The following is a 13,740-nucleotide window of genomic DNA, read 5'->3' as shown; positions in this document are numbered from 1 at the left end:
GAGCCACTGCGCGCAACCTCAGCTGGCTGGGTTCTTGAGGGAGGTTGAAGAGGGGGATGGCTGCTGAGAGGGCATGTACCAGGGTCCAGCCCAAACACAAGGTGCACAGGCCGGGGACAGAAGAGCTAAGGAGTGTGTGTCGGTGCTCACGGTGTGTGAGCTTGACAGCAGCTGGGACTGTCTTGGAGTGCTGCCGCATTCCCCATGAGTGAGTTTGTATTATGTATCCTGGGATGCTCCAGTCTGGGTGGAATCTGCACGTGAGCTTGTGTGCATTGCAAACCTTCCCTGAGCACCTGCACTGTGTCTGGTCTTGTGCTGGGCGGGGTACCCAGGGGAGGGGCCCTTAGCTCACCACAGTGATCAAGACATCCCTGGTCCTGCACTCACAGGCTCACAGTCCCCAGCCAGGGACCCTCAGAGTGTGCAGGGCTGAGGTTGGGGAGCCCAGAGGGGAAATCTGACCCAGCCAGGGAAGGCAGAGGGGACTTCCTGGAGGAGGGGATGGTACAGCTAATCCTAAAGGTAATCTTTTCCGATGTAACAGTTGCTCTCTAGGATGGACGCAGTGGCTCATGCCTGTAATCTCAGCACTTTAGAAGGCAGGAGGATCACTTGAGCCCAAGAGCTGGAGACCAGCCTGGGCAACATAGTAATACCCTGTTTCTATTACAAAAAATAATAATAATAATACAAAAATTAGCCGGACATGGTAGCACAAGCCTGTAGTCCCAGCTACTTGGGAGGCTGAAGTGGAAGGATTGCTTGAGCCAAGGCGGTCGAGGTTTCAGTGAGCTATGATTGCGCCACTGCACTCCAGCCTGGGTGACAGAGCGAGACCCTCTCAAAAAAAACAGAAAAACAAAACACGTTGCTCTCCTGTGTGACCAATACATAAAGTAACCTTGACCAATCTAATAACTCCCAGGCTGACCTGTAATCCAAGCCTTCTCTGTGTGTCGGAGCAGGCAAAGCCCAGATCCAGGGCTACCCCAACCCCCAGGCTGATGAGAAGCCTGGGGAACCTCTCCCAGTGTGGCCAGTGACCCCCACCCTCCCACGTTCTGACCACTGTACCGGGCAACTAGTGACATCTAGTGGGGGGTTTTGTCCCAGTCTGACCTGGCCTGTAGGGGCCTTGGGCGGTCGGCCCTGGGACCCACCCTTCCTAGCAGTGGCTGGACTCCTCCCCCTTCCCGCAGGTGCCCTGGCCTCTTCCCCTGCCCTCCTCACCTGCTCCGGCCAGCCTGACTCCTCCCCTCCCCACAAGGTTGGGAGGGAATGAAGGAGAGAGCCAGAAGGAGGAAGGGAGGGTGGCATTCCTGGGATTCCCTGGATAGGGGGAAGAGTGGGAGGGCCTTCCATGGTAAGCAAGCGAGAGAGCACCCCGTACCCCACCCCCAGCCCCATTATCAAAGCTGTCTAGGAGGAACTGGATTTGAAGACCATTGAAGATAAAAGATTAAACTGGTTGATTCCAGGCTACTGGTCAGACGAGGAAAGCAGCCCAGAGCACTGACCACAGGGGAAAACATCTCCGGGCATACTGGGAACAGCTGCTGGGGGCCACTGGTCAGGCTGCGGGGGTCACTGGTTGGACTGGGAGAGGCCAGTGCAGGCCACTCAGACGGCACGCTTGGGGCCATTAGTTACACTGGGAGAGGCCATCGCAGGCCACCGGTTGCAGTGGGGTCGGCTGGTTAAAATCGACAATGCCAGCCTAGGCTGCTGGTCACAGTGGGGACGAGTCCCCAGGGCCCGTGGTCAGAATAACAGGGAGAGGGTCCGGGATTGCCCGGTGAGATCCCAGCTCGGGTCACTGGCTACACTGGTCCATTAGGCCTCCCCGCTGCGGACGCTGGTCAGTAAGCCTGGACAGTCCTGGGCTTGGGGGCGGAGGAGCCCCGAGCCTGGCCCCGTGCACTGGGAGGTCCCCTCCGGGCAGTGGGAGGTCCTGGCCCCGCGCCCGGGCTTGGTGGGGACGAGGGGGGCCTGGAGGGCGGGGCGGGGCGGGGCTGCCGGGGGCGGGGCCTCTAGCTCCCAGCCCCGCAGCGGCCGAGCTGCAGCCGGGGCTCAGTCGCCGCCGCCGCCGTGAACATGGAGCCCCCGGACGCACCGGCCCGGACGCGCGGGGCCCCGCGGCTGCTGTTGCTCGCAGTCCTGCTGGCTGCGCACCCAGGTATGGCTCGGGCTGAGGGCAAGGTGGGACTCGGGGGAGGCCCTTGGGGACTCCGGGAAAGCAAGGAGAAAGGGCTTTACCCTGACCCCAGGAAGCAAAATGTGGGGACCCCAAGAAGGAGGTATATGGGAGTGTTGGAAGGTACACCTTCCAGTGAGAGATCTGGGGACAGCCGGGCAAGAGAGCTGGGGATACCCAGGCGGTGGATCAGAGACAACTAGAGAAGTCAGCCCCCTTCCCACTCAGCACCCTGGAATCTGCGTCCCACCTGTCTCCTTCCTCAGACCCTGGAATTTGGGCCCCCAGCCCCTCTTTCTTCAGACCCAGGAGTCCAGGCCTCCAGTGGCTAGAATGGCTTCCCCCAGGGCACAGAGGATCAAAACCCCAGGGCTTCCTCCCTCAAAGGTTCTCAAGTTTTAAGAGGTCCAGGGACCCCTTAGAGAAGCGAGGACCGTGTTTCCCCACACCAGCAATCCGTACATATTTAGGAGTTTCCAGAGTCCAGTATAAAGAACCCGCCTCCCTCAGGAAAGGGCTGGAGCACCAGCCCTGGGCAGTGACAGTGGAACAAAGTGTTTCCAAGTGACAGGCCCCCTTCCTGGGGCCTCAGCTACATTTACACACCTGCATGGGCATGGCGATGGAAGGAGAGGAGGCCCTGGGTGGGGGGCTGGGGACAGAGGGACAGAGAGACGAGAGAGATTGGGGAAAAGAGAGGACCTCTCTGCCTCCACTTGCTGTCTGCAGCTCGGACCCAGCCTTAGGCACCAGCCTGGCCCCCATCACCCCTCCCTGGGGACAAGCTGGGGCCAGAGGTGAGTGCCTGGGAATCCAGGCCCCTGGCACACTCATGGTCAGTAGTGGGTCCCCAGGGGTGGGGCTGGGCCAGACTGAGCGGAGAAGGGAAGGGAGTATCTGAGAAGCACTGAGAGCTGATGCCAGGATGCCAGACCAGAGGGTGAGGGAGAGTGGTGGTTTTCCTACAAGAACTACTCCACCAGGCCCCAGCCTCCTCTTCCCTCTGATCCCAGGAGTCCAGGCACTCAGCTTCCCAAGATCCTGGGCCTCAACCTTATCCTGTTGCGAGATGACTCACCTTATATCCCATTTGCTGTTGTATCAAACGGAGAGGGGGGCCAAGAGGCGGTTGGGGGCTCTGGCTCCAGGCCGGGCAGGTCTCAGCCAGCCTGTCCCTCCCACATTCCTGAAACCTGCCCAGCCCTGTCCCCCCTCACCACCCCCACACACCTATCCCGCCTAAGCTCCGGGCCCAGCCGCAGCCCACACCCCAGCCCCTCACTCAGGGGAGACAGGAAGAGACCCAGGGACTGAACGGTGCAGGTGCAGAGAGAGAGGCAGAGACAGGGACAGAGATGAAGACCCAAGAGGAGAGACACACTCAGAGGTGGAGACAGGGATGGAGAGAGACATTTATCCATCATCATGGAGGTGGCCCTGCCCAGGGTGCTGGAGGCAAATGACTGAGCCAGGCCTGGCCCTGCCCTGGGGGGGTGGCATGTGCTCTCTTGGGAGAAGCAAGGGCCGGTGCAGTATTACCCCAGGGCCCTGTGCAGCCCAGAGGAGGAGCCCTGAGCTCTGCAAGTGCAGGGAGGGTTGGATTTGAGACCCAGAGATGCAGGGAGAAGGGATGGAGGGCGAAAGGATCTTAGGGAGGAGGGGCTGGGGACCTGGACTCCTGGGTCTGAGGGAGGAGGAGCTGGGGGACTGGACTCCTGGGTCTGAGGGAGGAGGGGACAGGGGCCCAGACTCCTGGATCTGAGGAAGGAGGAGCTGGAACCTGGACTCCAGGGTCTGAGGGAAGAGGGGCTGGGGGCCTGGACTCCTGGATCTGAGGGAGGAGGAGCTGGAACCTGGACTCCTGGGTCTGAGGGAGGAGGGGCTGGGACCTGAACGCTTGGGTCCTGGGGGAGAGAGGACCCGGTCTGGAGGGCTCTTCCTGTTGGTGTGGTGGACAATAGCTCAGTTGCCCTCTTGCAGATGCCCAGGCGGAGGTGCGCTTGTCTGTGCCACCGCTGGTGGAGGTGATGCGAGGAAAGTCTGTCATTCTGGACTGCACCCCTACGGGAGCCCATGACCATTATATGCTGGAATGGTTCCTTGTGAGTGCTTGGGGCTGGGGGGTCTGGAGTCAGGGCACAGCAGGGCAGCAAAGGTTCATTCTCTCATCAGTGCCTAAGGTCTGTAGAGATCCATCAAGCCACATTGCTTATTACAGATGGGGTCACTGAGTCCCACTGAGGAGAAGGGATTTGCAAGGTGCCCCGTGTCTGGGCACAGCTGAGTCTAGAATGACATTGACCTGCTCTGGACTGTGGGCTCTTGAGAGAGAGAACAGAGACAGACACCAAGAAAGCAGGAGAGGCTGGGTGCGGTGGCTCATGCCCATAATCCCAGCACTTTAGGAGGCCCAGGTGGGTGGATCACCTGAGATCAGGAGTTTGAGACCAGCTTGGCCAACATGGCGAAACCCCGTCTCTACAAAAATACAATAAAAAATACGGTAGTCCCAGCTACCCAGGAGGCTGAGGTAGGAGAACTGCTTGAACTTGGGAGGCGGAGGTTGCAGTGAGCCAAGATCGTGCCACTGCACTCCACCCTGGGCAAAAAGAGCGAAACTCCATCTCAAAAAGAAAAAGAAAGAAAAAAAGCAGGAGACTCGAGGGGTCAGGGAGGACTAACGAGGAGAGAAGGCTAGGTGCGGTGGCTCACACCTGTAATCCCAGCACTTTGGGAGGCCTTGGTGGGTGGATCACGAGGTCAAGAGATCAAGACTGTCCTGACCAACATGGTGAAACCCTGTCTGTACTAAAAATACAAAAATTAGCCTGGGATGGTGGTGCGTGCCTGTAGTCCCAGCTACTTGGGAGGCTGAGGCAGGAGAATCGCTTGAACCTGGGAGGCGGAGGTTGCAGTGAGCCGAGATCAAGCCACTGCTCTCCAGCCAGGTGACTTGTCTCTCTCTGCTTGAGAGACAAGCGGAGAGGGAGAGATGGAGAGGAAGAGGGATGGGACCGGAATGAGATGGAGAAAAGGAGACAGGAAAAATCAAGAACTGATAGGGAATGGGGGCAGAAGGTGGAGAGGGATAGAGGGACAGAGGGACCAGGGAGACCCATGACAAGAGGAAAAGAGGCAGAGCCAGGAGCTGCAGAGAGAAAGGGCCCAGAGAGAGAAAGAGAGAGACTGAGGAGCACTGGGACACCCGGAGCTGAGAGCCTCCCCTGTGCCTGCAGACCGACCGCTCGGGAGCCCGCCCCCGCCTGGCCTCCGCCGAGATGCAGGGCTCTGAGCTCCAGGTCACAATGCACGACACCCGGGGCCGCAGTCCCCCGTACCAGCTGGACTCCCAGGGGCGCCTGGTACTGGCTGAAGCCCAGGTGGGCGACGAGCGAGACTACGTGTGCGTGGTGAGGGCAGGGGCGGCAGGCACTGCTGAGGCCACCGCACGGCTCAGCGTGTTTGGTAAGTGTCCACAGACATCCGCCGAAGGGAGGCAGGCAGGGAGGGGCACAGGGCAGGGGCTTCTGACGTGAACGTCTTTTTCACAGCAAAGCCAGAGGCCACTGAGGTCTCCCCCAACAAAGGGACACTATCTGTGATGGAGGACTCTGCCCAGGAGGTACTCTCGGGTGGACCTTGGTCCCGGGGTCCTGGAGGAGGAGGGAACAGGGCCCTGGACTCTTGGGTCTGAGGGAGGAGGGGCTGGGGGCCCCTTGGTAATGAAGGATGAGGGGCAAGGCCCGGCGAGGTGGCTCATGCCTCTCATCCCAGCATTTTGGGAGGCGGAGGCAGGCAGATCACCTGAGGTCAGGAGTTCCAGACCAGCCTGGCCAACATAACGAAACCCCGTCTCTACTAAAGATACAAAAGTTAGCCAGGCATGGTGGTATGCAACTGTAATCCCAGCTACTCGGGAGGCTGAGGCATGAGAATCACTTGAACCCGGAAGGCAGAGGCTACAGTGAGCTAAGATCACACCACTGCACTCCAGCCTGGGCCACAGAGTGAGACTCCGTATCAAAAAAAAAAAAAGAAAAAGAAAAAGAAAAGAAAAGGGGAAAAAAAAAAAAAAAAGGAGGGGCAGAGGAGGAAGACTCCTGTGTCCTGGGAAGGAGAGAGCTGGGGGACCCAGAATCCTTAGTCCCTGGAGGATGGTGCTGGAGGCCTGGGCTCTTTAGTCTGAGGAGTCGGGGACTAGGAATTCAGACTCCTGGGTCCTGGGAGAGTCAGGAGTTAGGAGCCCGGCTCCTGAGTCTGACTGGCAAGAACTGCTGAGACAGGAGCCCCGACTTCAGAGTCCTAGCTCCAAACCCAGGGCCACGCCTGTGTCTGCCTCAGATCGCCACTTGCAACAGCCGGAATGGGAACCCGGTCCCCAAGATCACGTGGTATCGCAACGGGCAGCGCCTGGAGGTGCCCGTAGAGATGAACCCAGGTGAGCAGCGCAGGAGCTTGGCGGGATGTGGGCTGGGGTGGGCGGCGGGACTGGGGCCTGGCTGACTGCCACCTCCCCTAATCTCTCCCAGAGGGCTACATGACCAGCCGCACAGTCCGGGAGGCCTCGGGCCTGCTGTCCCTCACCAGCACTCTCTACCTGCGGCTCCGCAAGGATGACCGAGATAACAGCTTCCACTGTGCTGCCCACTACAGCCTGCCCGAGGGCCGCCACGGCCGCCTGGACAGCCCCACCTTCCACCTCACCCTGCACTGTGAGTCTGTGCTGCCCTTTGACCTCTGACCTCAGGCTCCACACCTCCACCTGGTGGCCTCACACTCCCCTGTGACCCTCCACCTCCCTACTTCATGCTAAAAAAATGTGCTAGTCCTGGCCGCTGACCTCTGACCTCAATTGGTCACACAAGGGCCATCATGACCTCTGACCTCTGACCTCCACTTAGCACCCTGGACCCCATGGAGTTTATGACTAAATGGTGCTTTACCTCTCTCACACTGAATCAGGTCCCCCTGTGACATCTGGCTCCAAGTCTCACACTGACCCGTCGCCTGTACAGACCTCTGACCCTTGACCTATACTCACAGTTTATCTCAACCTCTGAACTCTGGCACTTTGCCTCAGAATAAGTGTGAACCTGAGGCTTGAAACCTATGACCCCTAACCTTTGACCCGCCATAGCCCTCTACTGGGATGTAGGACCGACCCCTCGCCTGTCCTCTAGCCTTGACCCTTCCCCTGATCACGATTCCCATCTCCCTGCCCTTCCCTTAGATCCAACGGAGCACGTGCGGTTCTGGGTGGACAGCCCATCCACTCCGGCAGGCTGGGTACGCGAGGGTGACACTGTCCAGCTGCTCTGCCAAGGGGACGGCAGCCCCAGCCCGGAGTATACGCTTTTCCGCCTTCAGGTGACGACCCAAGGGTCCCTCTGGGATCCACCCCCCAGCCCCTGACCTCCGTGACCTACTAACCTGCATAACTTCTAATGTGGGACCTGGGAGGCCCCTGGCTTAGTCACCACCTGATCTGGTGGCCCACGAACTAAAAGGACCTCTGACCCCTGATTTGAGAGAGTCAGGACTTAGCATGCCACCTGACTTGATGAACCCTGACCACTGATTCTGGCTTAGCATGACACTAACCTAGTGGCTTCTGACCTAGCATAAGCCCGCTGAACTAGGGTGGCTTCTGAGCCTGGTTCCTCGTCCCCTGTCTCCCAGGACGAGCAGGAGGAAGTTCTGAATGTGAATCTCGAGGGGAACTTGACCCTGGAGGGAGTGACCAGGGGCCAGAGTGGGACCTACGGCTGCAGAGTGGAGGATTACGACGCAGCAGATGACGTGCAGCTCTCCAAGACGCTGGAGCTGCGCGTGGCCTGTGAGAGCCCTGGGGAAAGGGGCAGGCAGGAGGGGCCGTGGCATCAGTGCCTCTGCACCCTCCTCCCCACAGCCCTGAAGTTGCTCTGTCATCCCAAACAGTCTGCCTTCAACCCTTTCTCTGCATTTCTTGTGTTTTGAGGTTTTGTTTTGTTTTGTTTTTTCGGAGTCTCGCTTTTGCCGCCTAGGCTGGAGTGCAATGGCGCGATCTTGGCTCACTGCAACCTCCACCTCCCAGGTTCAAGCAATTCTCCTGATTCAGCCTCCCAAGTAGCTGGGACTACAGGCATGTGCCACCACACGCAGCTAATTTTTTGTACTTAGTAGAGACAGGGTTTCACCATGTTGGTCAGGCTGGTCTTGAACTCCGGGCCTCAGGTGATCCACCCGCCTCAGCCTCCCAAAGTGCTGGGATTACAGGTGTGAACCACTGCACCCGGCCTTTCTCTGCATTTCTGTGGTATTTGTCCTGGTTCTCTGAACACCTGCCTCCATCGCCTCTAATCTGTCCTACACAAGGCAGCCAGAGAGACCAGAGAGCTCTCTTTTTTCATTTCTTCTAGTATTTTTTTTTAGAAATAGGATCTCGCTCTGTTGTCCAGGCTCGAGTGCAGTGCCATGATCACAGCTCACCGCAGCCTTGACCTCCTGGGCTCAAGTGATCCTCCCGCCTCAGCCTCCTAAGTAGCTGAGACCACAGGTGCTCCACCACACCTGGCTAAAATTTTTTTTTTTTTTTTTTTCAGAGACAGGACCTGGCTTGCTGTGTTACCCAGGCTGGTCTCGAACTCCTCATGCGATCCTCCTGCCTTGCTCTCCCAAAGTGCTGGGATTACAGGAGTGAGCCACCGCTTCTGGTCAAGAGCTCTTTCCGTAGCACAAACCTGACCCTCCTCTGCTCAGAATCTGTCATGGCTTCCCAGTACCCTTGGGAGAGAGCCCAGGTGTCTCACCACAGCCTTCGAGGCCCACCTGGCCAGCTTCACCATTAGCTGATCCTTCTCGCCAGTCAAGGCTGTCTCCTCATCACCCCCCAGGCTCCTCTGGTTCCCACCTTCACTGCCCATCCCCCCCTACCGTCTGTTTCTAACCAATCCCTTGAATCCCAGGCTTCTAAGAACACTTCAGTTCACTTTGATCCAGACCCTGGGGAAAGGCTGTATTCTCCCTTAGCACTTCTTGCATATCCCTTCCTGGGGTAGACCCTGCACCAGACGCTGGGAACACATCTGTGAACAAGACAGGCCACCCCTGTTATTTCAGTAGGGGAGACAGATGGTAAATGCTAACAGAGCCTTTTCAGTAACAATAGTGTATCTACAGGTGATACCACCAGTGAGAGAGAGCGGGAAAAGGGATTATTTTAGGTGGCGGGTGTTGTAGTCTGCTTTCCTGGGACGCACATTCTGATTTAGATGTTTTCAGGCAAGAAGTTTATGGGAAGTACCCCGGGATCCACACCTCTTGGATCTAGGGAGGTAAAGGAAGCAAGATTTAGCAAGATTTAAAAGTTGGACTGAAGTCTAAAGAAGGCCTCGGGCAGGGTGCAGTGGCTCATGCCTGTAATTCCAGCACTTTGAGAGGCCGAGGCAGGAGAATTGTTTGAGCCCAGGAGTTCGAGGCCAGCCTGGGCAACAGAGGGTGACCCCATTTGTACAAAAAAAAAAAATTAAAAATGAGCCAGGCATAGCGGCACACTCCTGTAGTCCCAGCTACTCAAGACGCCCAGGTGGGAGGATCGCTTGAGTCTGGGAGGTTGAGATTGCAGTAAGCCAAGATTGTGCCACTACACTCCAGCCTGAGCGACAGAGAAAGACCCCGTCTCTGGAAAAATAAAAATAAAAAAGTAGGCCGGGCGCCGTGGCTCATGCCTGTAATCCCGACACTTTGGGAGGCCAAGGTGAGTGGATCACCTGAGGTCAGGAGTTAGAGACCAGCCTGGCCAACATGGTGAAACCCCCTCTCTACCAAAAGTTAGCCGGGTATGGTGGCAGGCACCTGTAATCCCAGCTTCTCAGGAGCCTGAGGCAGGAGAATAACTTGAACCCAGGAGGCAGAGGTTGCAGTGAACCAAGATCATGCCATTGCACTCCAGCCTGGGCGACAGTGAGACTCCGTCTCAAAAAAAATAAAGAAAGAAAGAGGGCCCTCGGTCAGCCCCACAGGGCACTTGGAATCCAGGATGGCCCTTCACAGTTGTCCCCAGTTGGGGTGAAGGGGCTGGGCCTTAATTGCCTCTACATCAACCAGTCCTCAGAGGTGTGCTAGCCTTAGGCAAGGGGCTCTCAGCAGCTGAGGCAGTTCCCAGAGAGGGCTGACAGCTGCGGGCTGACAGCTGTCATCCTTCTCAGCAGCTGGTGGAATAAGTCCTTCCATGCTGTAGGAAAGATCTGGGTGTCCACAATAGGGTAGGTCAGGGAAGCCTCTGAGAAGAGATATTTGAATGAGAAACCAGAGTGGACTCAGAAACGCAGAGAGCGGCCAGGCACGGTGGCTCACACCTGTAATCCCAGCACTTTGGGAGGCCGAGGCAGGTGGATCATCTGAGGTCAAGGGTTTGAGACCAGCCTGGCCAACATGGTGAAACCCGTCTCTACTAAAAATACACAAATTAGCCAGGCATGGTGGCTGGCACCTGTAATCCCAGCTACCCAGGAGACTGAGGCAGGAGAATCCGGGAGGCGGAGTTTGCAGTGAGCTGAGATTGTGCCACTGAACTTCAGCCTGGGTGACAGAGCAAGATTCTGTCTCAAAGAAAAAAGAAAAGAAACACAGAGAGCTACATGAAGTACACTGCAGACGGAGTGAGCAAGTGCAAAGGCCCTGGGGCAGGCCCCAAGTTGGTCTGCTCAAGAAAAACAGCAAGACAACAGGGTAGCTGGGAGCACAGGAGGAGTGGGGGAGAATGGGAGATGGTTCAAGAGGTGGGTGAGGGCCAGACCAGGCAGCATCTTTTAGGCACCCTCAAGAAGTTTGACCTGGATGCCAAGAGTATTGGGGAGCCACTGCAGAGTTTTATGCAGAGGGGAGGGATGACCAGTGGGGTTTTTTGTTTATTTGTTTGTTTGTTTGTTTTTTGAGTCAGAGTCTCCCTCTGTCACCCGGGCTGGAGTGCAGTGGCACAATCTCGGCTCACTGCAACCTCCACCTCCCAGGTTCAAGCAATTCTCCTGCCTCAGCCTCCCCAGTAGCTGGGACTACAGGCACGCGCCACCATGCTCAGCTAACTTTGATTTTTAGTAGAGACGGAGTTTCACCATGTTGACCAGGCTGGTCTCGAACTCCTGACATCAGGTGATGCACCCATCTCGACCTCCCAAAGTGCTGGGATTACAGGTGTGAGCCACCGCGCCCAGCCTGACCAGTGGGTGTTTTAAAGAGATCCCTCTGGCTGCTCAGTGGAGGATGAACAAGAGGGAGGAGCAGGCTAGTGACGAGGTGGTCGGGACAGTCAAACCTGGGGCCAGAGATGGAAGGAAGCAAGACGATCCGTCCTGAGAGCAGACCAGATAAAGATCTGCTGATACCAGGAGCAGGGGCTCACACCTGTGATCCCAGCGCTTTGGGAGGTCAAGACAGAGGATCACTTGAGGCCAGGAGTTTGAGACCAGCCTGGCCAACATAGCAACACCTTGTCTCTATTCAAAAACAGAACAGGGCCAGGTGCGGTGGCTCAAGCCTGTAATCCCAGCACTTTGGGAGGCCGAGACGGGCGGATCACGAGGTCAGGAGATCGAGACCATCCTGGCTAACACGGTGAAACCCCGTCTCTACTAAAAATACAAAAAAACTAGCCGGGCGAGGTGGCGGGCGCCTGTGGTCCCAGCTACTCAGGAGGCTGAGGTAGGAGAATGGCGTGAACCCGGGAGGCGGAGGTTGCAGTGAGCTGAGATCCGGCCACTGCACTCCAGCCTGGGCGACAGAGCAAGACTCCGTCTCAAGAAGAAAAAAAAAAAAAAAACAGAACAGAACAAAACAAAACTTTGCAGAAAAGATGTTTGGGGGTAACAGGGAGGTGACCCCAAGGGTTGGGGTTTGAGCAAAAGGTTTGGGTGCTAAAGTCACAGAAGGGACACCTTCCACACCTAAGGTTATTCATTAACCTTGGGCTCAGATGTCAGGTCTGAAGAAAAGTAATTGACTTGGGCATGTATTTTGGGGTTAGACTGCTGGATTGTTGGTTGGAGAGCCTAGATGGGAGAATGGAGATTTCATGGAGATGGGGTAAGCCGGGAGGAATACTTGCTGTTCTCTGCTTCCAACTGTTCATTCATGTTTGCACCCGCAATGGCCCCTGGAGAGCCCCTAACTGAGTGGGTGGGGGTCTGGGAAGAGTGACACACTGTCCCCCACTGCAGATCTGGACCCCCTGGAGCTCAGCGAGGGGAAGGTGCTTTCCTTACCTCTAAACAGCAGTGCAGTCGTGAACTGCTCTGTGCACGGCCTGCCCACCCCTGCCCTGCGCTGGACCAAGGTGAGAGGGAAAGGAGCCCCCTCAGGCCCCACACTCGCACCCTCCTCTCTCCCCTCGCTCCTCGCCCTCTCACAGAGTCCTCCTCCTCCTCTGCCCTCCCCAGGACTCCACTCCCCTGGGCGATGGCCCCATGCTGTCACTCAGTTCTATCACCTTCGATTCCAATGGCACCTACATATGTGAGGCCTCCCTGCCCACAGTCCCGGTCCTCAGCCGCACCGAGAACTTCACGCTGCTGGTCCAAGGTTCAGGGGGCAGGGAGGGGGTGGGCTTGGATAGGGACAGTGTGGGGTGTGGGACCTGGACAAACAGGACGAGTCCCTGAGTCCTTAGCTGGGGTCTCCGTCTTCTGCTCGATTCCTCTCTTCTCTCTCTCCCTCCTCTCCCTTCACTTTCTTTCCATCCCCACCACCCACAGGCTCGCCAGAGCTAAGGGCAGCGGAAGTAGAGCCCAAGGCAGATGGCAGCTGGAGGGAAGGAGACGAAGTCACGCTCATCTGCTCCGCCCGCGGCCATCCAGAGCCCAAACTCAGCTGGAGCCAACTGGGGGGCAGCGTAAGGGACCTTCTTCTCCACCCTGAGCCCCCTCTCACTCATCCAAGTATCGCATCCTCCTTTCCACTTCCTGGAAGACTGGACGTCTTTCACCTCTGCCCTCACCCCTACCCCTTGACCCCACCAGCTGGGGCCTGATCGGACCCTCCACAGCCCGCAGAGCCAATCCCCGGACGGCAGGGTTGGGTGAGCAGCTCTCTGACCCTGAAAGTGACCAGTGCCCTGAGCCGCGATGGCATGTCCTGTGAAGCCTCCAACCCCCATGGGAACAAGCGCCATGTCTTCCACTTCGGCACCGGTGAGTGACTGAGGTGGTGGCAGAGGAGCCAGGCGTGGGGCAGACAGAGCTCACTGCCTGACTCGCGCCTCTCTCTATCCTGTCCCTGCAGTGAGCCCCCAGACCTCCCAGGCTGGAGTGGCCGTCATGGCCGTGGCCGTCAGCGTGGGCCTCCTGCTCCTCGTTGTTGCTGTCTTCTACTGCATGAGACGCAAAGGAGGCCCTGGCTGCTGCCGGCGGCGGGAGAAGGGGGCTCCGTGAGTGGCCTGCTATCTGCAATGACCATCATAGCTTAACCCCATCCCTACCCTCAACCCCAAGCTCAACCCATAACCAACCTCAACCACATCTTATCCTCCACCCTACATCCCACCACATCCACCTCCATCCCTAAGCTATCCT

General features: G+C 57.5%; 1 protein-coding gene across 1 annotated transcript in view; it reads left to right on the top strand.

The window, feature by feature from the left end:
* The first annotated feature begins 2,037 nt into the window (after positions 1–2,037).
* BCAM (basal cell adhesion molecule (Lutheran blood group)) overlaps positions 2,038–13,740 on the top strand; it is a 13,207-nt gene continuing 1,504 nt past the window's right edge. Inside the window, exons 1-13 of the mRNA XM_023194452.2 lie at positions 2,038–2,179; positions 4,178–4,299; positions 5,434–5,662; positions 5,749–5,819; positions 6,539–6,635; positions 6,727–6,909; positions 7,428–7,564; positions 7,877–8,033; positions 12,391–12,506; positions 12,610–12,751; positions 12,925–13,061; positions 13,215–13,359; positions 13,451–13,595. Coding sequence (XP_023050220.1) covers positions 2,098–2,179; positions 4,178–4,299; positions 5,434–5,662; positions 5,749–5,819; positions 6,539–6,635; positions 6,727–6,909; positions 7,428–7,564; positions 7,877–8,033; positions 12,391–12,506; positions 12,610–12,751; positions 12,925–13,061; positions 13,215–13,359; positions 13,451–13,595 — 1,763 coding nt within the window. The 5' untranslated portion in view covers positions 2,038–2,097. The remainder of the gene's footprint in view (positions 2,180–4,177; positions 4,300–5,433; positions 5,663–5,748; positions 5,820–6,538; positions 6,636–6,726; positions 6,910–7,427; positions 7,565–7,876; positions 8,034–12,390; positions 12,507–12,609; positions 12,752–12,924; positions 13,062–13,214; positions 13,360–13,450; positions 13,596–13,740) is intronic.

This window comes from Piliocolobus tephrosceles, chromosome 21 (assembly GCF_002776525.5).
Source record: "Piliocolobus tephrosceles isolate RC106 chromosome 21, ASM277652v3, whole genome shotgun sequence".
In the NCBI taxonomy this organism is placed as follows: Eukaryota; Metazoa; Chordata; class Mammalia; order Primates; family Cercopithecidae; genus Piliocolobus; species Piliocolobus tephrosceles.
The sequence above is the reverse complement of the archived record's forward strand: the minus strand, read 5'-3'. Positions and strand labels throughout refer to the sequence as shown.